The 26,455-nt window shown below is 44.0% G+C and overlaps 1 protein-coding gene across 1 annotated transcript in view; it reads right to left on the bottom strand.

Moving 5' to 3' along the window:
- AGBL1 (AGBL carboxypeptidase 1) overlaps positions 1-26,455 on the bottom strand; it is a 477,711-nt gene that overhangs the window by 430,279 nt on the left and 20,977 nt on the right. Inside the window, exons 2-5 of the mRNA XM_075897043.2 lie at positions 18,057-18,120; positions 15,900-16,046; positions 13,806-13,937; positions 8,817-8,910 (exon numbers count right to left, since the gene is read on the bottom strand). Of these exons, the coding sequence (XP_075753158.2) occupies positions 8,817-8,910; positions 13,806-13,937; positions 15,900-16,046; positions 18,057-18,120 (437 nt within the window). The remainder of the gene's footprint in view (positions 1-8,816; positions 8,911-13,805; positions 13,938-15,899; positions 16,047-18,056; positions 18,121-26,455) is intronic.

Consider the following 26,455-nt stretch of genomic DNA (forward strand, 5'->3'; position numbering starts at 1 on the left):
GGCCAAAGCACCTCCTCCTTTGGTTAGGTGGCTTTCATGTATCTTTCTGCTGGTCATAACAAAAACTTTGCCCAAAGTTCCCTGGCACCATTCCAATACTATAATCAACCCTCTCTGCTCTACCCGAATGATCCCACAACTCTTCTCCTTATATCCAAAGTGGACATTGATCTTATACCACTATGACCTCTCCTTTCCTTATTAAAGTAGGGACCCAATCACTTTTTAACCAGATCATCCTTTGGAGAACTCAGTACCTCAGTGATATCTTGCCTAAAGAAGTGTGCTTTGATATAGGATATAGGATCCAGAAGGGTCCTTTGTTTTCCCCACACACCTGTTCCAAAGTCACTGTGGGTGCGTCTACACAGTACCCTAAATTCAAAATAAGACATGCAATTTGTGTGACACAAATTGTGTATATTATTTCAATTATATTTTGAAATAGCTTATTTTGAAATTTGGTGCATCTTCACGTATCAAATTTCAAATAAATGTGCTACAGTAAAACTCCAATAGTCCAGCATCCAATAGTCCAGCACTCCTGATAGTCCGTCATCAAAATGGCAAGAGCCCAGTGAGTGAGCTTCGGCAAAAAATGAGTCACAAAGTAACAGCGGCAGCAGCTGAACTGAGCAAAAAGGGTAAAAAAGGCTTAAAAAAACTAAAACATTACAGTATACTGTATACAGTATGTACAATAAAAAGGGTTAAGAACACTTTATATACAGTATATAATGTATACAGTATATATATAACCATCTTATAGTACCTCCTGATAGTCCGGCATATCTGATAATCCGGCACCACCTAGGTCCCATAGGTTCCGGATTATCGGAAGTCTATTGTATTTTGAGACATCCTTTAACCCTCATGGAATGAGGATTACAGGGATGCCAGAATAGCGCGCCCATTCTTTCAAAAAGTATTTTGAAATAATGGGCGTGTTTCAAAGATGTGGGTTAGCTATTTTGGGATACCTGAGTTATCCCGAAATAGCTCCACTGTTTAGATGTACCCAGAGATGTGTGCAAGCAAAATATCTCTGCTAGAAAAATACTGTTCTCTGGCTATTTCAAGACTATTGTAAAGCTACCATCAGTGTTTGCATTTACATGTGTCAGCAGCACTTCATGTATTTCGCTCCCACTGTGTCATTCATGAATGGTCAGTCACACATAGGGATCACAGAACACAGACTCAATAGAGGAAATTGCAGCATTTGATTTGTAGTTTTAATTTCTGTTTAGCTTGACAATTCACAGATTCCAAGACCAGCAAACACCTTAGTGATAGTCCAGTCTGACTAGTATAAGAATAAGTTATAAACCACAACTTGTAGAAAAACATTTGATCTTCACTTAGAAATTGTCAGTGATCAAGAAATCACCACACTCTTTGTAAGTTGTTCCAATGATTAACCCTCCCTGTTAAAAATGTGCACCTTATTTCCAGTCTGAATTTGTGTAGTTTCAACTTCCAGCCATTGGTTTGTCACATGCCTTTCTCTGAAGAGCCCATTATTAGTTATTATTAATTATTTGTTCCCCCAGATGCATACTTACAGACTGTAATCAAATTGCACCTTTAACCTAGACTTTATTAAGGGAACTAGATGGAGCTGCTTCAGTCCATCACTATAAGATATGGTTTTTAATCCTTCAGTCATTATTGTGGCTCTTTTCTGAAGCCTCTGCAATTTATGAACATTCCTTTTGAATTATGAGCAACAAAACTGGACACAGTATTATTGCAGCAGCACTCCCACTAGTGCCAAATATAGAGGTACAATAGGAGTAGGAGTAGGAATGGAGTATTTATGCATCCAGGATAGCCTTTGCTCTTTTGGCCACAGCCTGACAATGGGAGCTCATGTTCAGCTGCTTCATCAAGACTCCCAATCTTTTTCATGACGTCCAAATCATTTTGAGTGTCACTGATTCCCAGCATAGAAAGCCCATATATGTTCTTTGTTCCTAGAGGCCTACATTTACATTTAGCCTATTAAAAAGCATACAAGAGACTCTCGCAGTCTCCTCCTTAACTTAAGCAGCTCTGGCTATAGACCTCCAGTAAAGATTTTCCACTACTCTCACGTTTGGACATGAATCACTTTCTAGCACTCAATATTGCCAAAACCAAGCTTTAAAAAACATGAGTCGGTCTCCAAAGATTCATGAGCTTTTTAAAAAATGTTTCTTCTGGTTTTAAGCTCTGGGAGAAGGGATCGTGACATTTTCAAGTCTCCATCAGCAACCATGTGGGCCGAAAACTTTAATTAAAAAAAACCCCATAATCTAAGGTTCTTCGAAACATGTTTCCAGGATAGGGTTGCCAGATGGTTAAAAAAAAAATACCGAACACCCGCCCCCCTCCAAAAAAAAAAAAAAATCCACCAGGAAAAAATTATGTCAAAGAAAAAAATGTGGGGGGGAGACCAAGACCAAAGTTGTTGAGCAAAAAAAAGGGGGGAGGGACTCCAAGACTTATTAAGCAAAAAAAATATTAAAATAAAACAGCATTAAAACCTTGTGGAACCAGGTAAGCAGGGTTTTTGGGGTCGAGGGCCTGGGGGTGTTGGGAGTTTGGGGGCGGGAGGCCGGGCACTGAATGTTTGTAGGGTTGCCAGGTGCCTGTCATTTTCACCTCCTGGCCGGGAAAAAAATCAGAAAATACCAGACATCTTAGGGGTCTGGTATTTTCTGAATATTTTTACCAGAAAGGAGCCGAAAATACCGGACTGTCCAGGTGAATACCGGTCACCTGGTAACCCTATTCCAGGAGCTGGGGCTTTAAGATAAACAGTAAACATCAAACAACTTATGATAAAAATCACAAGAGTTGGCAACAGCAACAGGCAAATGCTACTCAAAAAATTTTTATAAATAAAAATTTGTAACTGAATTAGCTGTGGCAAGGCTGACTACCAAGTAAATGCCTCCTTGTGGCCCTGCTGTGCTGTTTTCCCTTCAACAGCTCTACCCCATCTCTTTCAGTCTTAGTTCTTCTGACGTGCCTAGACTACTTAGGTCTATGTGGCATCATTTTTTATCATTTGGTAGGCAGCTAGTCCTTCCATCATGGAAGAAGCCTATAGAATTTTAAAGAAAATGAGAACCACTCTATAGGGTTTTTAAAAAATCCCATAAAAACGTACAGAGAAGATTTTTTACCATAGAACTCGACAGGATGGGTAAGACAGCCTATTGAGAAGGGTTCAGTTTCACCTAAATTGTATGGAGCCTTAGTAAAGTTCTATTGAACCCTCTGGATTTCAACTTGATTGAATGCTATGACACTTTTTTTTTTATAAAACTTTGCCATTTCTTTCAAATATGGCTACTTTGGGGCAAACCAACACAATCATGGCATAATAATGTGAGTACTTTACACCCCTAATTGAAACCAATAACATCTAAAGGGGAATTAAAGCCACTTGGCATATACCCCAGTCAAGGTCAGCTAGGGCATGAAAGAGTCCATGATTAAATAACCCAGGGCTTTGCCACTGTGAAAAATAAATAGCACTATGTATCTTGTTTCCACATCTTTGCTGGCTTAATAAATAGCTCTGATCCTAGTGCTCTACAGGCCAGACTCTTAAAATGACCTTGGTGTCTCTTCTGCCTGGGCCAGTAGAATCAGCATATATCTAAGAGAGAGGACATAGTAACTGGAGTGGGTGTATTTTCCATAATGCATTCCTGGCAGTTGAACAAAGAGCAAAGGTATCATCAGCCCCCAGGGATAACAGCTGTCCCTTCCACCCAGCAGCACGGCAAATCCTGGTTGCATGTAGCTATAAAATGGAAAGAAAATGTCAAAGTCAGGGGAAAAGGGAGAATCTGGGGCTTTGGGGAAATAACACATTGAGCAAGACCTCCCCTTACTAGCCCAGGCCAGCTCCTTTGTCTGTCCTCAGGTTCCAAACATGAGCTGGACAAACCCAAATCCAAACCTACGCTCTCTTGCTCAGCTAGTTCTACAACAACCGTGATCTACACGAGGGAGGGTATGTCTACACTACCCCGCTAGTTCGAACTAGCAGGGTAATGTAGGCATACCGCAATTGCAAATGAAGCCCGGGATTTGAATTTCCCGGGCTTCATTTGCATAAGCGGGGCACCGCATTTTTAAATCCCCGCTCGTTCGAACCCCGTGCAGCGCGGCTACACGGGGCACGAACTAGGTAGTTCGAACTAGGCTTCCTAGTTCGAACTACCGTTACTCCTCGTGGAATGAGGAGTAACGGTAGTTCGAACTAGGAAGCCTAGTTCGAACTACCTAGTTCGTGCCCCGTGTAGCCGCGCTGCACGGGGTTCGAACCAGCGGGGATTTAAAAATGGCGGCGCCCCGCTTATGCAAATGAAGCCCGGGAAATTCAAATCCCGGGCTTCATTTGCAAGTGCGGTATGCCTACATTACTCTCCTAGTTCGAACTAGGAGGGTAGTGTAGACATACCCGGAGTTATTTTGAAATAACTCCCCTTATTTCGAAATAACAAGCGGAGTATCCACACTACCAAGCCCATTATTTTGAAAGAATAACTCCTGCTTTCCATGAGGAGTAACACTTATTTAGAAATAGCTATTTCAAAATAGCAGTAGTGTGGACGCTCCACAACCACTATTTCAAAATAAGTACTCCCCAGAGTCATTCAAAGTAATTACTCCCCAGTGCTTCCTAGGGCTCTAAATTGAGGTCGTGCATCCACATTAATGGAGCCTGCCTCAGACTAATTTCAAGGGTTCCCAGTAGTGTGGACACACTGTTTTGAAATTATTATTTCAGGAGTTATTATTTCAAAATAAGTTATTCTGAAATAATTTCATGGTGTAGGCATGCCCGCAGAAATATACTCTTTGTTTGCCTCACTAGAGATTTCTAGCTAAAGCAGTTCAGAACACAGAAGAATATTTTCACACTCTTCTCCCCACCCCCAATCTCTGATGAAATGTAAAGATGCCTGAGATTTTCAGACCATCACTATCCCAGGAGTCCCTTAGAGCCAAGGGAAGAGGGAATCTTCAATCTGCCTTATGCCCTGGAGTTCCAATTTTTGACACCGGTAGACTGAGCGCTGCTCACTAAACCAAATCTAACACTCTAAACAGAGTGAGTGCAATGCCTTAATTTGGACTGAAAACAAGTGCAGCTTCTCTCTTTTTCTTCTAAGCAAAGAGAAAAGAAAGCCTTTGAACAGGCTGTGAACAAACATACTATTTAAACCAAAAGAGACCTATGCCAAGGTTAGCAGCATTTCCTCTGGTGAAGAGCAAGCTGTCTCCAATCCAGCCATGAAGATGCTTAACCATTCCTAATCCCTTGCGTTAAAATGTAATAAAAAGGATGTGTTCCAGGCTGGCTCCCTGCAAGGCTAAAAGGTTTCTGCTGATTCATGTCCTGCTGATTAACCCTTGTCTTTCCACAAGGACCCTGGGCTGGAGCATCAGGCTTTCCCCTTGCATGACCTAACTGTGTGGGACACTATGCCATATTCACTTGTCATCACAGGATGACTACAACTTCCTTGAGGTACTATGGCAGCTCAGGCAGACACAGATTAATGTTCAAATGACTCAGAATGAAACATTTTGATTAGGCTCAATTCAAACCAAACCTAATTTTTTTTTCTAACAGAAAAAAAAATTACAAAATTTCAGCACAAAGCAAAACTGCATTTTCCGTCAATAAACACTGATGGAAAAGTTCCCAGCCAACATTAGTGAGCAGAAAAAAGGGAAACAAAATGAAAATATTGCCGGTGACAAACTAAAATAAGCAATGTCAGAAAGAAATGCCATGTTTATTAGCAGATCTTCAGCTTGCCCTTCTTCTGCTAAAATGAAGTCTTAGACCACTTTATAGTGCACTTCACAAAAACCACCAATGTGTATAAATCATTGTAAGCAGCTTTTAGCAGAGAGCCGATAACTAAACAGGGCCATGGAGACTGAACTCCCCCTGCAGTTCAAGGAAGGTAGAGGACAGAGGGTTGCCTCTCTCTGTGCTGTGTCTGTGCAGTGAGTAAATAGAGGAGATAGTTTTCAGGAGAGCTTTTATAGGTACAAAAATTCAGCCAGCCACACTTCATCATACTGAACTGATACTGATATTACACTCGCATTCTGAGCAGAGTTAGACAATTGTGCTACTACAGCTAACATTATTCTAATCACAAACAGCAATTCTATGGGAAAGAATGGGTGAGGTTAAGGGAGATTTCCTTATTTGCTTGAACACATCAATCACTTTCAATTGCTCTAGATTGAATATATTCTAGGTGCCACAGCTGCATGTAAATAATTTCCCCGGTGATGTTGAGTCTTAAAGATAATGAATGCAAGGCCTGAGAGAAATCTTGGAGTGGGCTTGGAATCTAGGAGACAGTATTCTAAGAGTGGGTGATATCAGAACCATGCCAAGGGAATGCCCTGCATAAACAGAGGATTCATGGAGATTACAGATGCTCTAGCAAGAGATGAGCAGAAGCTTCAAGGCAACTACAGGTATGTAGCACACTGTTGGAAGCCACAGCAGAAGTTAATTGAGTCTTACTAACAAGGCAGCTGCAGAAAGTTGTACAACTGCTGGGCCTGCTTGGTCTTAAGAACCAAGCTGCTAGCAAGGCATGGGTCCCGAGCAGCCTGACAAATCCGGGACAAGGAGCAATGTGTGCAGTTACCGTTATTCTTTAAATAGAAAGTATCAGGAGTCAAGGTGTAAGCTGATCACCTACGGGTGACTGGACATGATTCAAATCCCTTCCTCGTGAGAAGTGTTGTATAATTGGCCAGGTGCATTACTAGGGACTTGGTGTGGTGGTGAAGTCACCTTTTCCTGGAACATCAGGAACTAGCTCTTCAGAGAGACAGTACGCTGGATATGGCTGATCAATGGTCTCACTCGGCATGGTAAACTTATGACCCAGTAGGCTGAGCAAGTATCGGAGCTGCTAGCCCATGCATATCCATCTGCTCTTCCTCCCTTCAAGATCTTTTGGTCTATAACTAGGGCCCAGCCTGTACCCACCCTACATGCCAACAACAGGGCAACTAACAGCACCCACACAAGGGCCATCCCCTCCCTCTTACTCTCTTGTCTGCCTTTCTCTCTTTCATGACCTCTGCTGAGACATGTCAGAGTATGCTTAGGCAGCCAACTCTGTGGGAACTCCAGCTCTGAAACACCCTCAGGAGAAAAATAGTGGCTGCTCAGCACATACCAGCAGCCCCACCATCCAGCTTTCCCCTCTTCTCCCAGCGTCTCCTGCCTGTTGTGATCAGCTGTTCAGTGGTGTGTAAAAAATGCTGGGGGAAGGGGCAGAGCATGTTTGGTGAGGAGAGAGCCATGAGGGAAGGGTTGGAATAGGCACAGGGCCAGGGGCAGAATGGAACCTGAACACATACACACACTGGGAAAATGAAGATGGTGGCACCGGTGAGAGCGAGTGCACACTGTATGTTCAACGAGCATTTGAACATGCTGTGCACAGTGGGTACTTCATGAGCAAGCACATGGCTGTGTGAGCTGTGCACACCAGGCCCTGCACAGGAACGTATCGTGAATATTGCAAGAGCAGGCTCATGACGGTTTGCCTGACTGTGAGCCGTGAGTGTAGGGCCCTGTGCAAAATGCACAGTAGCCAGCGTTCTCTCTCTATTGTTTGTAGCAGGCTGGGCTGGTGTAAAGCCACTGGTGTTTGTTACCCTCACTCACCCTGTGCTCCTTCCCTGTTACAGGCATGCAGGCCTCATAAATCTTGCCCTGAGAACTGGCTGGGGACAGGGTTGGAGCAGACAGCTGCATGGCTAATTTTAGTTCAATCTGCAGAAGCCAGGCTAGTTTACTCTTGATAGAAAAAGTCACTTTGAAATAACATTTGCCATGTGCTTTAAAACAGACTCAGACATTAGGATTTTATTGGGGGTGACGGGGTTCCAGCCCATTAAAAGCCCCACATTGGGCCAATCACAACTCTCCATCTGAGAAGGGCTGGGCAAAGCTCTGCTTTAAATCAATCACTTCGTCTTTCAGGTCAAATGGGGCGGAAACCTGCTGCAGAATGACACAAAGGGCTTGTTACCATCAGTTGTTGAGAGGGGCTGTCTCCAGCATGTTTCTAATTCCTCATCATGCTGAGGAGGGAGGGACTGATGTTGGGACCTGAATTCCATTCCCCAGCATGGCCGTGTGATGCACCAGGAATGCCCAGGGCTCAGTAACAATACAGTCGTACAATTCACTGAATGTTTTTATACTTCTAAAAATGTTGATTTCACTTTTTCAAGAAAGTCTTGGGTCAGTTCTCATTTGATTTTCTTTACAGGTAGCACCAAACTCTTGGAGCCGGGCACCACTAGAATTTTAGAAACACTTTGGCTCCTGGACTGGTTCTGACCAGTGTACAGGTTAATCTCCCTGATCTGACAACCATGGGACCTGATCGGTCCTGAAGGAGGGAGTTTGTTGAACCAGAGGAGGTCAACACCAGCTCTCTGCCTCCAGTCAACATGGGCTCCTGCCCCAGCAGCCCCATTGCCATCAACCCCACTGTTGCTTCCCTGGCAAGACTCCTGGCCCTGCTGTCACTGGCCCTGCTGTCACCACCACGGCAGAGCTCCTGGCCAGTGAGGCATTCTGGTTCAGGAACATCAATGGTCCGGCATTTCCAGACCAGAGACTCCCGGTTTACAGAGATTCAACCTGTAGCTCAGTTGTAGCTCTGATCTAAACTTGTTCATTCATCCCTATATTTGGCATATTAACTACACTCGGACAGTTCCAAATGAACTCGCTTGTAGCCACTCCCTACCTGACTGTTCTGGTGTGTTTCTTGGTGTACGGAGTGATGACTTTGAAAAGCAACTCCATGGCTCCATTAATGCCCAGCTTGGTTCCCGCAGAAACTGTGACAACAAAAGACAGGCAGTTAGATCCTGAGCAGCAAGCTTGGGTTGCTGGAATTACAGGTAGATCAGTGAAGAGAGGAGAAGCTTCTGGGATTATTAGGAGATTCTCTGGGCTTCCAAAGGGGACTTTTTAACCATTTTACAGATGTAGGTACAGAGGTACATAGAGATCAAAAGTCACTGACTCAAGGGCAGAGCCAAGACTAGAACCCTGGTATTCTAACGCTTAGGCCTCTGGTCATTTGAATACTTCAGAGCTAACCCATCATTTATAGAAGATATTTCACTTTCTAGAGACAGATTAGGGTTAAATGGAGTCAACCAATCCGCACGTTCGCAGTCAAATGCAGTGACCTATCTGGGAAAGGCTGGCTTTAAAGCTCATCTACAACAATCCCTCGTCAAACCTCCAGTCTCACACAGAATGGGGAGAGCAGGGGAGGTCAGAGCCAAGGGGAGTGAGGGGTTGGAGCAACCCCTCCGTTGCACACCTCACCCTGCTCCCCACTCCACCCCTTCCCAAAGCCCTGACCCTGTTCCATCCTGCATCTTGACCCCTTTTCCCTTCCCCTGAGCAATGCAGTCTGGATTTCAGGGGGCCTGGTGTGGTGGCAACAGGGATTCTCCTGGCCACGTGTGTGATGGGAGCCATAGTGGCCTGGCAACCTGTTCTGCTCCAACTCGCTGTGCCAACCTTCCAGCCCACTGTGCTGCACTTCTCCGTGGCACAGGGAAGTAGAGCGCTCTGGGGCTGGAGTGCTCTGCTTCCCACTGCCACTGAGATGCTGCACACAGCCGGCCAGAAAGGTGGCATGGGGGAGGGGAATGGAGCGGAGCAGGCTGCTGGGCTGCTCCAGCTCCCGCTGCTCTCACAGTGAATATGGGGGGGGGGGGCAACCCCTGCTGTCATTGCACCAGGCCCTGTAATCCCCCGGATCCCTCCCATACATAGAAAGGTTAAAGCAGCTGCCACAGGGCCCCCAAAAGTGCAGGACCAGGGGCAGCCACCCCGATTCATCCTATGGACAGGATGGCTCTGGGGAAAGTTCAGGGGCTGGAGTGAGTGAAGTGGATAGCAGGGGCTCTCTAGGTGAATAGGGATGGCACACAGCCCAAAACAGTTAGGTGCCTCGATAAAGGACAGTTTATTGTCCTAAGCAGGAGGGTGTGGGGCAGGGGAATGAGAAATCTACATCCCATCAGCAGCCAGAGGGAGTCCTGGATGCCTGCCCAAGGCTAGGTTTTTTGGCTGCTTTGTCACTAACTATCCCCCCTCCTTGCCAGAAAGCTGCCAAAGGACCCATCAGTTTATACGGGTCTCAGCCAAGTCATCCGGCTGATGGAGAGTATTGGAAGGCTCACTGGCTACTTTCACAATAGCAATCTATTCATCAGGGATAGTGCAGTGTCCACGGCTACTCCCTGCAGACTGGGGGAGGGAGGATACTGCACACAGGGCTGGCATCACACTCTGGGAAAGGTGCAACCCAGGACAATACGCAGCTACAGTGAGATCTTAACAAGGCTGGGCTGGCTACTTAGACTCCTACCCCCAGGGAGCGTTCAGGGTGTTATATGTTCTTGGGTTCTTTATGGTGCTCCAGTCAAGTAGATGACTTGGGGTATGTCTACACTACCCCGCTAGTTCGAACTAGCGGGGTAATGTATGCATACCGCACTTGCTAATGAAGCCCGGGATTTGAATTTCCCGGGCTTCATTAGCATAAGCGGGGAGCCGCCATTTTTAAATCCCCGCTGCTTCGAACCCCGTGCAGTGCGGCTACACGGGGCTCCATCTAGGTAGTTCGGACTAGGTTCCTATTCCGAACTACCGTTACTCCTCGTGAAACGAGGTGTACCGGTAGTTCGGAATAGGCACCCTAGTCCGAACTACCTAGTTCGAGCCCCGTGTAGCTGCGCTGCACGGGGTTCGAAGCAGCGGGGATTTAAAAATGGCGGCTCCCCGCTTATGCTAATGAAGCCCGGGAAATTCAAATCCCGGGCTTCATTTGCAAGTGCGGTATGCATACATTACCCTCCTAGTTCGAACTAGCGGGGTAGTGTAGACATACCCTTGGAGGGAGGGAAATTCTCCAGTTCTCCACCACGTATGTAAAAGTCTCGGCCTATCTGGGAACAATGCTTGTGTTCTGGCTTCTGCAGATGTGGCACTGAACTAGCAGAGCCAGTGCTGATGTGGGTGGAGCAGGTAGGACACTTTAAGGCACTTGGGTGGGGTTCACCAGGGGAAGTTGTGCAGATCCTAATGATTAGGCCTATGTGGAACAGCACAGTGATGAATTCCCCCTCAGGCTCATTTTTTGAGGTTTACAGGATCTTTCGAAAAAGCCTGCCATTTTCGAAAGAACTGCGTCTAGACCTTTTTTCCAAAAAGCGCCATGATGCGATTATACAAATGAAGTGCAGGATATTTAAATCCCTGTTTCATTTTCACTTTCGAAGTGCCTCGTTTACATCCCTCTGTCGACAGAGGGATGTAGTCAAACGTGCCCTAAGGGAAAGGGTTAAAGGCTATAGTGCAGTGGGCTAAAGCCTTTTAATAGGAAAACAGGTGCACTTAATGAGGGCAGAAGGGGCATGGAAAGGGGCTGAGTGTGAAAAACTGCTCTGTAACCTGAAGACACATTTTAACTGCTTGTCTGTGCTTCTGTCTCCATTACACTCACCCCTTCAACACCAGTTTTCACAGGCAGAGGGACTGAATGCTGGGAGCTGGATGCCTTCCTGAGAAATCCCAATTCATGAGGCCAGCTCCTGCGTAAATCTAAGACCTAGAGGGATGTCTGCCAGTAATGTTAAATCTTAGGAGGAAAGATTTGGAAACCTGGATATAAACAGTTTGGGCAGAAGGTGATGTGAGTGTATAGTAGGGGTTTGGGGAATATGAAAGCCATCTAGAATTATCTGCAGGGGGTAAGTAGCCAGGAGGGAGAGGACACGGTTACGTGAAGCAAAAGAATATAATAGGATTAAAGGAAAATGTGTGCTGCCTCTAAGGAAACATTTCCCCATGAGAAAAAATATCTGAATGCACGGTGGTCTCGTCAGGGAAGAATTAGGAATCCCAGTGCTTGAGTCCCTGAACACTGAAGACTACAAGGGGGAGGATGATCTGGTGGGTAGGGCTTTAGATGGTGGGTACGGCTTCAGGGTTCAGTCTGTCACAGGTTCCCCGCATGATCATTTGTCTCTGTGTGCCTGAGTTGCCAGTCTTCATAATGAGGATAGCAACACTGCCCTAACTCACATGGGTGTTGTGAGCATAAATACAGTAAGCTCATATTCTGTAGGAATAGGGGCCATGTGAGTACTCAAGACATCTGGAATAGACTGAAAGGAATGATCTTGCATCATCTGTACTAAATAGTTTTTCCATGGCTATTTTCTATTATAGTATTTATATCTTCTATAGCAGGGCTGGGCAAAACATGATCTGCGGGAGAGATCCGGCCCGCCAAGCCATCGCATCCAGCCCGCGAGGGCCTCAGCCAGCTCCCGGCCTGCCCTGTCCCCACTCGGCACTCGGTGAAGCCGGCTGCTGCAGGGCCATGTGCTTCTGTGAATGCTGAGAGCCCAGAGGGAAGGGGCAGAGGCTTCTTACACTACTCCTGCCCCCAGTAGCTCCTATTGGACAGTTTCTGACCAGTAGCAGCTGCCTGTTTTCTGGAGAGGCAGCATGTGAAGTGCCTCTCCTTCCTCTTCCCCAGGGCTCACATGGACCCTGTAGCTGCTATGAGCAGTATAGGGGCATGGAAGGCAGGGACCCTGGTTAAGGAACCTGATAGACTGATGGCTGGGAGCCACCCTGGCAAGGTCTCCCAGCTAGAGCCAGCCTCTGGCACCCCAGGTCCTCCCTCCCCCAACCCTTTTCCCCTCCTACCTCATGTAACCCAAACTTTCTGCACCTCTGCTCCAGCTCCCATACACCTTCCCAGACTCTGCATCCCCTCCTACATCCCTCCTCAGGTCACCAACCCCTCCCAGACCCTGCACCCCAACCATGGGTGGGCAGGATAGCCTCCACAGGCTGGATCCGGCCTGCCTACCCCTTTGATCTAGAAGGTGGCCACTCTACCATTCCTCTGACCCAAGGCCAATTGAGACTTGGGGACAGGGGAGTGCATGGAGCCTCCTCCCCCCTACCGGGCGTGCGGCACCAGAGGGAACTTCCAGCTGTTTTGAACCCTGGCAGGGTGGGGACGAGGTGCAAAGACTCCACATGCTCCCCTGCCCTCAGGCCAATCAGGGTCTGTGGGTAAGGAATCACGTAAAGTCTCCTGCCCTGCCCCATCTGCCCGAGTCCCCGCCCCTTCTGGGGCAGCCTGTGACCACTCTCTTCTACAGGCTTTGGATGAGAAGGTTCATTGAACCTTATAGGGAAAGATCCCTCTGAGCATTACCCTTCTGTGACGGTGTACCTTGAGCAGAGATCCTATCTAAATGTAGATGCCAATAGACCTGCTTATACATCAGTGGTGGGCAATAACCACCTCACGGGCTATCTTGATTCACCAGGGTTAGCCCCTGATTGGCCACTGCCATTGTATTTACCTGCATCTCCGCATGTATGGGCACTTGCAGCTTCTGTTGGCTACAGATCACTGTTCCTGGCCCAGTCTGTGCCACTTCACACACCACCCAGGAATAGCGATTTACAGCCATTGGGAGCTGGAAGCACCTGTACCTGTGGAGGCACAGGTAAATGAAGCAGTGGCGGCCCACCATTAACCCTGGTGAACCGCTGCTGTCTTATTGCCTACCCCTGTTATCCATGCATGTCCCTATAGCCAATTGGCCATTAACTTGCATTGTAGCAACTGCAAAAAGTGCTCCCACACTTACCGGGATGAGAAATGAAAGGGGGCACTTACTAGTAGAAGCGTAAACCCGCAGGACCCAGAGACAGTGAATGAGATTCAGATGGTGAGTCAGATTTTTCCTCGCCAAGCTCAGTGTCACATCAATGGCCTCCAGATTCTGCACTTTCTGCCCAAACTTCCTGTCTGTGAAAGTAAACAGGAACAAAATGGTGATGGTAAATAAAGTATGGCTTTCAGCAGTGCCTCAGAAATGCTGTATATTGTGGTGTAATCATGCCACATCCTTCAGCAAGATATTTTATATGAAGATAGCAAAGCATTTACAAACAACATTTATTACTAAGGCTTCATAATACACCTGTCAGGGAAATAAATTATTTTTCCTTGTCCATTTACAGATAGGTAAGATGAGGCACAGAGGCTGGTGATTAGCTCAGCGTCACAGTCTCCATATGCAAAAAACAACCATGTAATTTTAAATTGAGAGAAACAAGACAGAACTACAGTAAAGTCTCTATAAAAAGAGCTCTCTGTGCATATGTCCTTTATAACATGTGGCATAAAAACTGACTCACAAAATGGCATCTCTTTTTGCAAAAATTGCCAGAAATGGAGAGGTGCAGAACACAGAAAACAAAACCATGAAAATTATATAGCCGCACACATCAGGCCCAAAGTTCAATGAAAGATTCAACAGCAAAGCCTTGACATCCTAGCTGTGTTCCAAATACTGAGACACTGATGACAGATATAACAGCGAGTGAAATATGTTTTTGAATGTGGGTTTGGGACACAGAATCCAAGTCACAAGGGAAAGAGCCTTTGTATGTTTCCATATTTTGTATGGGAATCACTGTCCAGCTGTATTTTATGAGTAACACGAAATGCTATTCAGGAGCTCAGAATGAACTTCACATACAATCTTTCTAACCTGTCCCTTCTGTCAGAGACACAGGGATCCAAAAAGCAGCATACCTATTGCTTGAGCTAAACAATGATCTCCATCATTCTGTCATCAGAAGAATTGCTTTAAAACTGCAGAAATTTGACTTGTTTCAGGAATAATCGGCCTGGGTTTGTTGGGTCTTTTTTTCCCCTATTGGCTCCCTACAAGCAAGGGCAAAGATGGGCAAGCAGCGGGAAAGAGTTCGGGGGTGCACTGCAGGCCCACCACAGTCCCAGACTGCGCACTGTGGGGGGATCTAGTCGCAGAGTGTTAGCGTTCTTTTAGGGATTGACTTGTTTTTTACTTATTTTAAAGTGGGATTATCTTGATTTGGGGTTTATTGTGACTAAATTGGGGTGATTATTTAGAGGATGAAAGTTAGCAATAATCAACTTGTTAAAATATTTTCACGTTATGTCTACACTGAGAAGGTTTGCCGACCAAGTGCTGATGACATGCAAAAGCAGTCAAAAGTGATAACCGGTTAAACCCAGTGTTCTGCTTCCCATTGTCGACATTACATGGCCACATTGCTAGTTCCCCTCTTGACAGACAGAGCAAAGCAATGTGGGTAAGCATTCCATAGTGCAATGTTGTGGGAAGGAAGTGGCTGATCCCTGTGCTTCTTGGGATTCCCTTGTAGTTCGCAGAGCTCTCTGTGCTAAGGAATGTCAAAGAAGCACAGCAATCTCTCCAGCCCTCCCACTGCAGCAGCAGAACAGAAGCATTCTAATGATTTGTTCTTTGTTTTTTTCCCCAAACAGAGCAGCTCACTCAGCTGTCAGATATTTCCTTGAGCTTTGAAAGCAGAGGGACAAATGCCTGGAGGGCAGCAGAGACCACAAAACACTGAGCACAGCCATCAGGGCAGGCATTGTGGGATACTGGAGGTAGCCAATTCTCTCAACAAAACAAACATCAGAGTCCACACTGACATTTTGTGAAAATAAAAGAACAGGAAAAGACAAAATCTCTTGCAGAGGTAGACATTTTTTATCACCAAAACTGATTGTTTTTCCCAACAAAAGTCGCATAGTAGTGTCGCACTCTCTCATTGTTTTCTTGACAAAAGGTAGGTTTTGGCTACAAAACATGTCAGTGTAAACAAAGCCTCAGATTACAGACCTGATCTTTACTGTGATCTCTGGCTTTCTATACCCTCCTCCCAATCCCTTTAAGCAGCAATGGCACATCAATACCTCTTTGGCCTACTTTAGCCAATAGGCGAAGCAGAGGTAAAAGGATGCTGTAGTCTGGCTGAGCTGTCTCTGCAGCATTCATCAGAGCCTGCAACAAAGCTTCACTCCCCCCTTTGCTGATCATGTAGTGAATTCGTCGGTCTGTTCCTAAGCACAGAAAATTAAAAAGGAGGGATAGTCAAGAACTTTCCTGTCACAGTGCTTTAAACATAGCAATAAGTGAACATTATATGATTCAGAGGATGCTTATCAAGCCAAAAGAAGCGCAATAAATGACCATTCTCTGGGTATGTCTACACTACCCTCCTAGTTCGAACTAGGAGGGTAATGTAGGCATACCTCACTTGCTAATGAAGCCCGGGATTTGAATTTCCCGGGCTTCATTAGCATAAGCGGGGAGCCGCCATTTTTAAATCCCTGCTGCTTCGAACCCCGTGCAGCGCGGCTACACGGGGCTCGAACTAGGTAGTTCGGACTAGGTTCCTATTCCGAACTACCGTTACTCCTCGTGAAACGAGGTGTACCGGTAGTTCGGAATAGGCACCCTAGTCCGAACTACCTAGTTCGAGCCCCGTGTAGCCGCGCTGCACGGGGTTCAAAGCAGCGGGGATTTAAAAATGGCGGCTCCCCGCTTATGCTAATGAAGCCCGGGAAATTCAAATCCCGGGCTTCATTAGCAAGTGCAGTATGCATACATTACCCCGCTAGTTCGAACTAGCGGGGTAGTGTAGACATACCCTCTGTGTTTTTCTTTTCCAAACAATTATAAATATAAAGGCATTTGCAATATTTACATCTGGACTTGGATTTTAACTGTCCCGAGGGTTTGGAGCTGTGGCTCAGGCCAATCTCTGTTCCATATCAAAACCATGTGTGGTGTTGTCTCTTGCTCCAGCTGCTATTATCTATATAAGCCACCACCTGCTGGACCTTTCAGTTTGCATTGAAATAGGCTAGAGAAGAATCAGAAGAGACACTGACAGATTTCAAAGGAGTGTAATTCTGGATGATCTTTCCCTGAATATTGAAATTAAAATAAGTGAAGAAAAGAGTTTCAACAGTGCCTAGGGTAGAGGGATGAATCCTAGGAAAGCCTCCAAACAAAGTAGGTCTCCAGTGAAACCAAATGCTAACTCTCTAGGTCCTATTGTGTCAACAGCTCATAATCCACAGACTTCTTAGGCCAGCTGTGAAGTTTTCGACTGGAAATCAAGGCTGGGAATATTATGGACATCTGTCCATGGAGAGAGAAAGAACTCAAATAATCTATATTGAATCCATCTGTTTTAGGGTTTCTCAAAGTGACCCGCAGACCTGCTTTGAAAGAGCTGCTAGTGGGCCCATGCCACTTTGTTTACCTAAAGGTTCTGTAGCCACAGAGCCTTGTGGTTCCCATTGGCTCTGCATTGCCGTTTCCAGACAAGGGTACCTAAGAGAAGTGCCGGCCCAGGCCAGGCTTAAAGGCTTTTCTCACAAACTAGGCAGAATTGATTTAGCAAACACCAGAGAGAGATCTGTGGTCTGTACCCTATTTTAAGGCCACCTACCTTCATTCTACAAGACAGGAAGGATGGTTCAATGGCAGGTGTGTTGTCTGGGGCTCAGGAGACCTTGACTCAATTTCCAGCTCCACTCCAGATTTCCTGCATGCTCTTGGGCAAGTCACTTAGGGTACATCTAGACTGGACAGTTTTTCCGGGATTCCAGAGGTATCCCAGAAAAACTCTGCCACATCCAGGGAACACGTTTGCTCTTCTGCTTTTCTTGCAGAAGAGCAAACATGCTCTTTCGGGGAGCTCCGCATACCTCATTCTACAAGGAATAAGAGCTCAGCTGACAGAGGAGGCTTTCCCCCATTTGGCTCCATCTAGATGGGACCAAATGGTAGTAAAGCCTCTTCGGGAAAAGAAATCGGAAAAAATTACACAAATTGTGAAATGCATTTTGCATAGCTTTATCTGAAAAAAAAAACCTATAGTGGAGACCTAGCATCAGTCTCTGCGTGTCAGTCCCCCATCTGTAAAATGGGGATAATAGCTCTGCCCTATGTCATAGGGTGTTGGGGTTGTAAAGACATTTCAAAGGTTGTGAGGTACTTAGATTCCAAGAAGACCCTACAAGTATCTAAGACAGAGACATTAAGACTTCAGTACTTACCAATGGAGAGAAGGCCTGTGAGAATGCTGAGAACATTAAGGATCATCTCCTTGTCCTGGGAGCTCTGCAAGAGAAACACATTTTCCCATCTTGATAAATGAACTCAAAATAAAGAGTCAAGGGCTTTACTTTCCGAGACAATGCTATGCAGGGCTGGATATGAATGCAGATGTCTTTGAGGACCAGAGGCATTGCTGTGATGCGTTGATAAAAGGGTACACTTACACTCGTATGGGCACTGGGGGTAGCAGGCCTCCTGCTAATAATGGGTTTTAATTGCCACTTGGTGTCATAGTAATCATACCAAATACAAAGTGGTGTTTAAAATATGAGGGGTAGGAGTGGAAATGCAGAAACCATTGAGAAACCTCTCCATTTGAGCCAGTCTGCCCAACACTAATTTGCATATTTCCTTACTGCTTTAATTTCGTTCTGTCTATATACTCTTCGACTGCATTCTCAAAGCTGATATCATCCCTAACACACAACTTAGTTTAGCATAAACATTGAACCAGCATCTGCAGTATATGAATGACAGCTTTCACAAAGGGAAAAATCCAGGAAGAGGTGAAATTTAGACAACTTCAGTCCCTGTGTAACACTTTGGGAATGCTCAGAGATACCACCATTTGCTGCGGATGGAGATGAGGTTGTGTGTTGTTTTTCTAAATTACATTTCTGCGTGATCTGGCCACTTTTTCTTTTTCAATTCATGCTTAAAATTCTCAAGGTTGCACAGGATATCATTTTGCTACTGTCAATAGACATTTGAGTATTCTGTATCCAGGGCATCCCTTACCATCATTTGAAGTCCCAGTCCCATCTTTAAATGTTGCTTTGCACCTGTAATGGAATCCCAGAGCCTGGTAACCGGAATTTTGACAATATGAGAGGTTCTTTTGTCATACTTGTAGTGAAAACTAAATTAACATTATCTGGAGTAGATAATACAGATTGCTAATGAAACATGATCCCAAAACAAATCTTGTATTTAAGAGAATGGGATAAATTAACCTGTATATGGGGAGTGGGAAACCAGTGTTTAGGCTAACTCTTACAGTTAGTGGGTAGTGGTATAGCAGACACCCATCTGAATCCTCCTTATGCCAATATATTTCACTACTGAAGAGTGGAGAAGGAATGATTTAGAGGTTATAGTCTGCATTACCATATATTTATGTTCACTATTATTTTTAACAGGAATTCCTAATGCAATATAAACCTTACTTCATATATCTATCTATATCTGTCTATATCTATCTATAGATATATATATCGCCTATCATTGCTGAGAAACTTCAAGTTCTTTGTGCAAGCCACATATATGTAAAGGAGTCACTCTGTCTCCCACCAAAATCATAATGATATTTTAAAAATATACCTTTCCTCCTGGTAGTTATAGAAACATATCCTACTGTTACACAGGCTTGCTACGGCCATGTGGTTCCATAGCTCAGGGGATTAGGGCATTGGTCTTGTAAACTAGTGGTTGTGAGCACAAATCTCATTGGGGCTTAAGTGGCATTGTTTGACTGGGTCTCTGCCTGGGAGACTCTTGCTTCCATGTCACTTTCTTCTATTTACTCCTTCTGGGGCATCTGGCATTGGCCGCTGTCGTAAGACAGGATATTGGGCTAGATGGACCTTTGATCTGACTCACTATGGCCTCTCTTATGTTCTTATCTCTTCAACAACCACTGAAGAGCCTGCCACACCTGACATGCTTAATATTTTAGAGCTGCACCGCCCAATAGTTGAAGACAGGAAGAGAATTCCTTATCTAACTAAAACTGCAGTGGAAAAGCTAGCAATCCCAAAGGCAACCTTATATTTGGCCTCTTTGGGAGTTTTATACAGTCTTTAATTACATGATCATCTACTACTTTTTCCACAGGTCCCCTGCTTCATTCAGTGCAGTGGATGATGTCCAGGGAATATATGAGGATTGTGTAATTAATTATTATAAAACCACTTCATTGGTTGTAGAAGTGGAAGAGTAGTGAATGAGTTGGGGAAAACTGAATTCTATCCTTGCTTCCTCCATACAGATCTTATGTAATGTGGGACAAGTCACTTATTCACAGGGGGCTACTAATAATGTGTACTTCATATTTAGGAGCATTAGCAAGCTTACTTTCCTGGCATTTCCTAACTTTTGAGTGTTTAACTTTGCTGCAACATTAAGAATGATGTTTTAACATAGGGTTTTTTGCATTTAAAAACTGAAAACACATAAAATCCAGCCTATGGAAGGACATTGCCATTGACATTATGGTTGGTCAATAGGATTGGAACATTAAGTAGATTCACCTGACAGTCCTCTGCTATATCCCTTCAACTCTCGCTGATCTGAAAGGTCAAAGAAAGGTATCAAACTCAAAGGACTTTATGTCCTGTCCTTCAGGGTGATGAACATCCACAAACTCATGGGTTCCAACTAGAGATGTCAATTCTCATCACCTTTGAAAAAAATCAAACTATACTCTCTGGTTTTGACTTGCTGTCTCTCAGTATCCCTTTACCCTGTAGGTGAATGGACTTCACATTTAGGTTTCAGCAGTGAATTCTTCATTGATTTATGTTCCTATTACACTGGGTTGTTTATTTTAGCTGATTGCATTGTGAGTTTCCTAAGCCATTAACACAAATAGTGATGACACAAGATAGTTTCAACAGGTGTGTGCTTTATCGAGGGACTCAAATGGACAAGAACATGAGGGGCTGGCGGGATAGACCTTAAAAATATTGAAATAAGAGCCAGCAGAAACTGCCACACATTATCTGAACATTTATTCTGAATATTTAAACTTGGTTACTGTGTCTATGCTCCTTCTATTTGCTTGCCATCGCTGTTCTAGTAATGGAGTTTTCTGGTTTCTGTTACCACTGGATGACAAATGGAGTCTAACAAAAGTCACCTATTGACCTGAGCTGCTAGTCATAAATTCAGGGTCTTAAGGGTTGTTCCAATTAGGAGGAGAAAGTGGTGAGAGTCAGGTGTCTCTTTGATGCAATTTTGTTTATTTACAAAGAATGCCTTGCTTCTTGGAACATAGGAGGAATCAAATAGTAGAAGACAGTGGCCTTGTTCATAGGTCCAAGACTCCTTCCGCTGGCACCCCAAACCAAAACCACCTGCCTCGAGGCTTCTCTCAGGATCCTTTCCAGACTATGTCTCCTTTACTATGTCTCTCTCTACTCTTTCAGATGCACACATCAAAGCAGTTCCACTGAGCCAAGCTCTAGACCCTGCATTTGAAATCACCTGGGCAACATGATTCAGCGTCTAGTCAAGCTTTTTCACATGCCTGTTTTAGGTGCTACTGTTATCCTTTCAGACACTTTAAAATGACTTCTTTACATTCATCTTGAAGGTAATGTGGCAGCCACATCAGCCCCATGACAAGAATATTTAGCCAAATCCATAGCAATAGCAAAACACTCCTTGACTTCACTGGTATCCACACGGCAAACAGTAAGGGTACATCTAGACTGTGGTGCTATTTTGCGATACCAGAAGTATCCCGAAATAGCAATGCCACGTCTTTAAAAGCGCTATTCCAGCATCCCTGTAACCCTCGTTCCACGAGGGTTAAGGGATTAGTAGGAATAGTGCCTTATTTTGAAATTTGGCACTGTCTACACAGCGCCACATTTCAAGATAAACTCTTTGGATCTATTTTCGGAAATTTACGTAGCGCAAATTGCGTAGCTTATTCCAACAGAAGGGTGATGTCTAGACACACCCTAAAAGTATTGAAGAATATTTGCAAAAAGTAAATATTAAATTCATAATAGTGAGTATTTATGCAAGAAATTGATGTAAAAAGGTTATGTTTATACAATAAGAAAACAAACTATCGCGATTTGTGTCTGATAGAGACAGAAAAAAAATGGTATATTTAGGCTTAGGTTTTCAAAGCTGTCAAAGGCTTTTAATTCCCATTAAAATAAATTCAATTTAATTAATTAGTACTTGCCACAAGCTGTTTGTGAGTAAAGTGCCACCAAACAATTCATTCAAAGAATAGTACTTAGCAAATAATTTTAAATAACAAATACACTTGTGAAAAACACAATCTGTGCCAGGACCATAAAAGATATATAACATAAATTATTCAATACTAATTACTTGCCCAACTCTGGCCAAAATAACGATTATTTTAAAGCAATATGTGATGGCAAGAAAAGGATTCAGATACAGAAAGCAGATAGGACAATTCCTCTCGTTAAATTTGCTGTTCCTCCTGCAACATTTATAGGTGTTTGGTATAACAGATTCACAAAAAATAACCCTTCCCATATGGGATTTTACTGACAGGATTTTGGGTTTAAGCCAAATTCACCCACTGACAACAATCTCTTGCTGTGCTTCATGCCATGCAGATATATGAGGTCTAAATTTAACAAATAAAAAAGTATAATCCTAAACTACTCAGCAACACCCTTATATTTTCAAAGAGTTTTTCATCCTGGTTTCTGCTCAGCACAGCCCCATCTGTCCCTATGAACTATGAGTAGAATACAGTTAAATTCAGGTCCTCCATGAGCATCATCTAACATCAGTTTGGGAATCAACCTCTGAAACCCTATGGCTTTTGTCAGACCCACCAATGGGAAGAAGAGGGCAGCCAAGGGAGCAATCAATCCAGGATTGGGTGATTAAAGGGATTTGGGGCTCCCAGCTGCTGCTGTTGCTACTACAACCGCAGCAGCAGCCAGAGCTCTGGGCACTTTCAATCTCTGTCAAAGTGCCACTGACACACTCCACACAGGTCTGAGGGCTGGGGTGCACTGCATTCCAGGTAACGTGCAGAACTGGCTGCCTCTGGCCCCACCCTTTCTACCCAAGGCCCTGCCCCTACCACAAGCACAGAGCCACCTCCCACATGTTGGCCAGGGGCCCATGGAAGCCGTTGGCACCCCTGGCTTTTGGTAGCTTTGCAGACGTATGCCACTTGGCCAGGAATAAGCAGGCATAAAAAATACCCCATCATACAGCTGCTGATTTAGGAACAATGAAAAACTATCAGCTACTGACATCAGCTACATAGGACAAATCCAAGAGCTTGTTGCAAATGTTCTGATGGACTGTTCCAATTCTTTGCTCATTTGGTAGTAGCTTAGAACAGGGGTGGGCAATAACCTGCCTGTGGGCTGGAGGCAACTCACCAGACCTAGCTCATGGCACGCCACCACTGCTTGCAGCACCCATTGACCATGGATCGCCATTCTCAGCCAATGGGACCTGCAGGAATTGGTATTCCAGTTCACACCTCATCCCACAACTCCCATTGGCCAGGAACAGTGATTTGTGGCCAAAGAGAGGTGCAAGCACCAATCCCTGCAGAGGTACAGGTAAATAAAGCAGCAGCAGCCTGCCAGGGGTTAACCCTATTGAACCACTTCCATCTTATTGCCCACCCCATCAACACTCCTGCTAATACACCCCATAATGGTTGCCTGTTTTGCAACAGTGTCACACTGCTGACTCACATTTAGCTTGTGATTCACTATGAGAACCAGATACCTTTCTGCAGTATTCCTTCCTTGGCAGACATTCCCCATTTTGTATGTGGCCAGCTGATTGTCAGTTCCTAAGTGGAATATTTTGCATTTGTCCTTATTGAATTTCATCCTATTTTTGTTAGACCATTTCTCCTGTTCATCCAGATCATTTTGAGTTTTAATCCTATCCCATGAAGCACTTGCTACTCCTCCCAGCTTGATATCATCCACAAACTTTATAAGTGTGTTCTCTATTGGCACGTCTACACAGCAGAGCTAAAGCCAAAATAAGCTACATAACTTTAGTTTCATCAATTGCATAGCTTATTTTGGCTTTTGGCGCTGTGTACACAGCAGGAAGTCCAAGTTAAAGCATTCTTCTTCTGACTTCCCTTAGTCCTTGTTAAATTAGGGTTACAGGAGTCAGAGTAAGAAGGCCTCCAGCCCACCATTATTTTGACCTTATGTCAAAATAACCAATTGCTGTGTAGATGTGGACTGTTATTCTGAAATAACATTTCTGTGTAGATATAGCCTATATGATTATCTCAAACACTAAGGGAGATACTGAATAGAACCAACATTGAACTCTATGTAATTTCAATATGCCCTTTCAGATTGACTATGAACCACTGATAACTACTCTTTGGGAACCATTTTCCAACTAGTTATGCACTCACCTTACAATATCTCCATATGGGTTGCATTTTCCTAGTTTGTTTATGTTCTGTTCATGCAAAACAGAATCAAAAGTCTTGCTAAAATCATGATCTACCACATCTACCACTTTTCCTCATGCTTAATTATTTGCTCCATTATTTTTCCAGGTACTGAAGTTAAGGTCATTTTCCTCGGGTTGCTCTTTTCCCCCTTCTATAGAGGGGCACTATATTTTCCCTTTTACCAGTTCTCTGTAATCTCTCCAGTTTTCCATGTCATTTCAAAGATAATCAATAATGAATCAGATATTGCCTCACTCAGATTCTTAAGTATTCTAGGGTAGATTTTACCCAAGCAATTTTTAACTTGTTCATTCCCTATTTTGGCCTCTGATCCTCATTTTCACTAGCATTCACTATGTTAATGTCCAATCATTACTAATGTTTCCTGTCCCCATATTCAGTTCCAGGGATTGGGCAAGAACATAGTGTGTGTTATTCAGGAAGACTGTATGATTATGGTCTAACTTTTGGAGAAGGAATATTGGCCACAGCCTCAGGTTATCTCCCATGCCTTCCAAAAAGTGTCATGAGACTTTCAACATCACCTTTGAGAAGCCACCAGAGATGGGATGGTAATCCACCCCACCTGATGGACAGCAGTGAACCAGGCATCCCTCATTTTAGAGCTGAAACAGATTTTGCATGAACTCATCCCTCATGCTGCTCTAGAACCCTCACCACATTTATCCCAAGGGAAGCATTTCACCAAATGAGCCACACTAACAGTTGAGAGCGTTCATTGTGAGCATGTAAGCATAATAGCTGGAAGAGATGCCCAAAAATAAATCAAGCAGCAGTAATTTATTCTGTATTATATTTACCAATACATATTTTATTTGGAAGAAGAAATACAAAACTGTTTTGTCATTCACAGTAATAATAAACGAATAATGAAAGAAGTCACAATTGCAGGATTGTGAGTGTCTGAATTTCTTTTATTCTCTGATTAAATTAATCAGTAAGCCTAAAGTTGTAAAGCACTAGCACATGCCACAGTTGTACCATCCAAACCCAGATGTGAACATGTCTGAACTCATATCTAGGCAAAATTACTTTTACAAAAATTAACACTATGGAACTGGTGGAAATCATGTGTGTCTGGGAATATGATAAATGTACAAGGAACTATACCATATAAAATACAATAGATTGCACAAATAGATCACCTTTTACATGAAAGTCACAAAGCCCTTCACAAACATTAAGCCTCATAACCCACACCCCACATCATGAAGTAGGTCACCATCATTACCCTAATTTTACAGATAGGGAAAGGAAGATGAAACAAAAGTCACACAGGCTATGTCTATACAGCAGCAATACTTCAGAATAACTGATGTTATTCTGAAACAACAAAGACCTCATCTGCACAGCAGCCATTATTTAGAAATAATGTTGAGCTGGAGGACTTCTTACTCCAACTCCAGTAACACTCATTTTATGGGGAATATGGGAAGTCAAAGGAAGAGTATTCTTCCTTTGAATTCATGGTGTTAGATAACTCCAAAAGCCAAATTAAGCTATTTCAACTTCAGCTACACAATTGACGTAGCTGAAATTGTGTAGCTTAATTCGACTTTTGCCCTGTAGTGAAGACGTGCTCACGGTGAACTAGTGGACAACCCAGGAAGAGGCTGAGATATATGTTGCAATAAGATGTTGTAAAAGACATTTTATGGTGAAGGAATCCCTAATCTTAATCAAAAACATCTGTTTCACTAGCAGGATTATGGATCATTGCATGTCCCCTTCACTCTTTACTTATTTTTTAAGTACTAATAAAATGCAAAAAGCTAATTGTGTTTTAACAGGGACTTCCTCTCCTGGGATCCATCATTCCTCCCACCTAATCATGAAGTCATGTAGCAGAATGTCACATCTGAAGAGAATCCACATCATGATGCACCATGGTGTGAGCAATGAAGCATTCATTTATTAGTATGATTCAGTATGGCGCTGATTCTGCCATCCTCACTTATATTGAGTAAAACCTTACCCTCCAAGAGGCTCCGTGGCATCAGTGGGACCCCTCACAGAGTAAGAGCACTACTCAGCATGAGGAAGGATAGTAGAATCCAGCCCTTGTTTCTGGAAAATGACATTCATTCCCGCATACAAGGACTATTCACCACTGAATCCACCAACATAGGATATAAATGGTGCACAGAC

The sequence above is a fragment of the Pelodiscus sinensis genome, chromosome 14 (assembly GCF_052426305.1).
Source record: "Pelodiscus sinensis isolate ZL-2025 chromosome 14, ASM5242630v1, whole genome shotgun sequence".
Classification (NCBI taxonomy): domain Eukaryota; kingdom Metazoa; phylum Chordata; order Testudines; family Trionychidae; genus Pelodiscus; species Pelodiscus sinensis.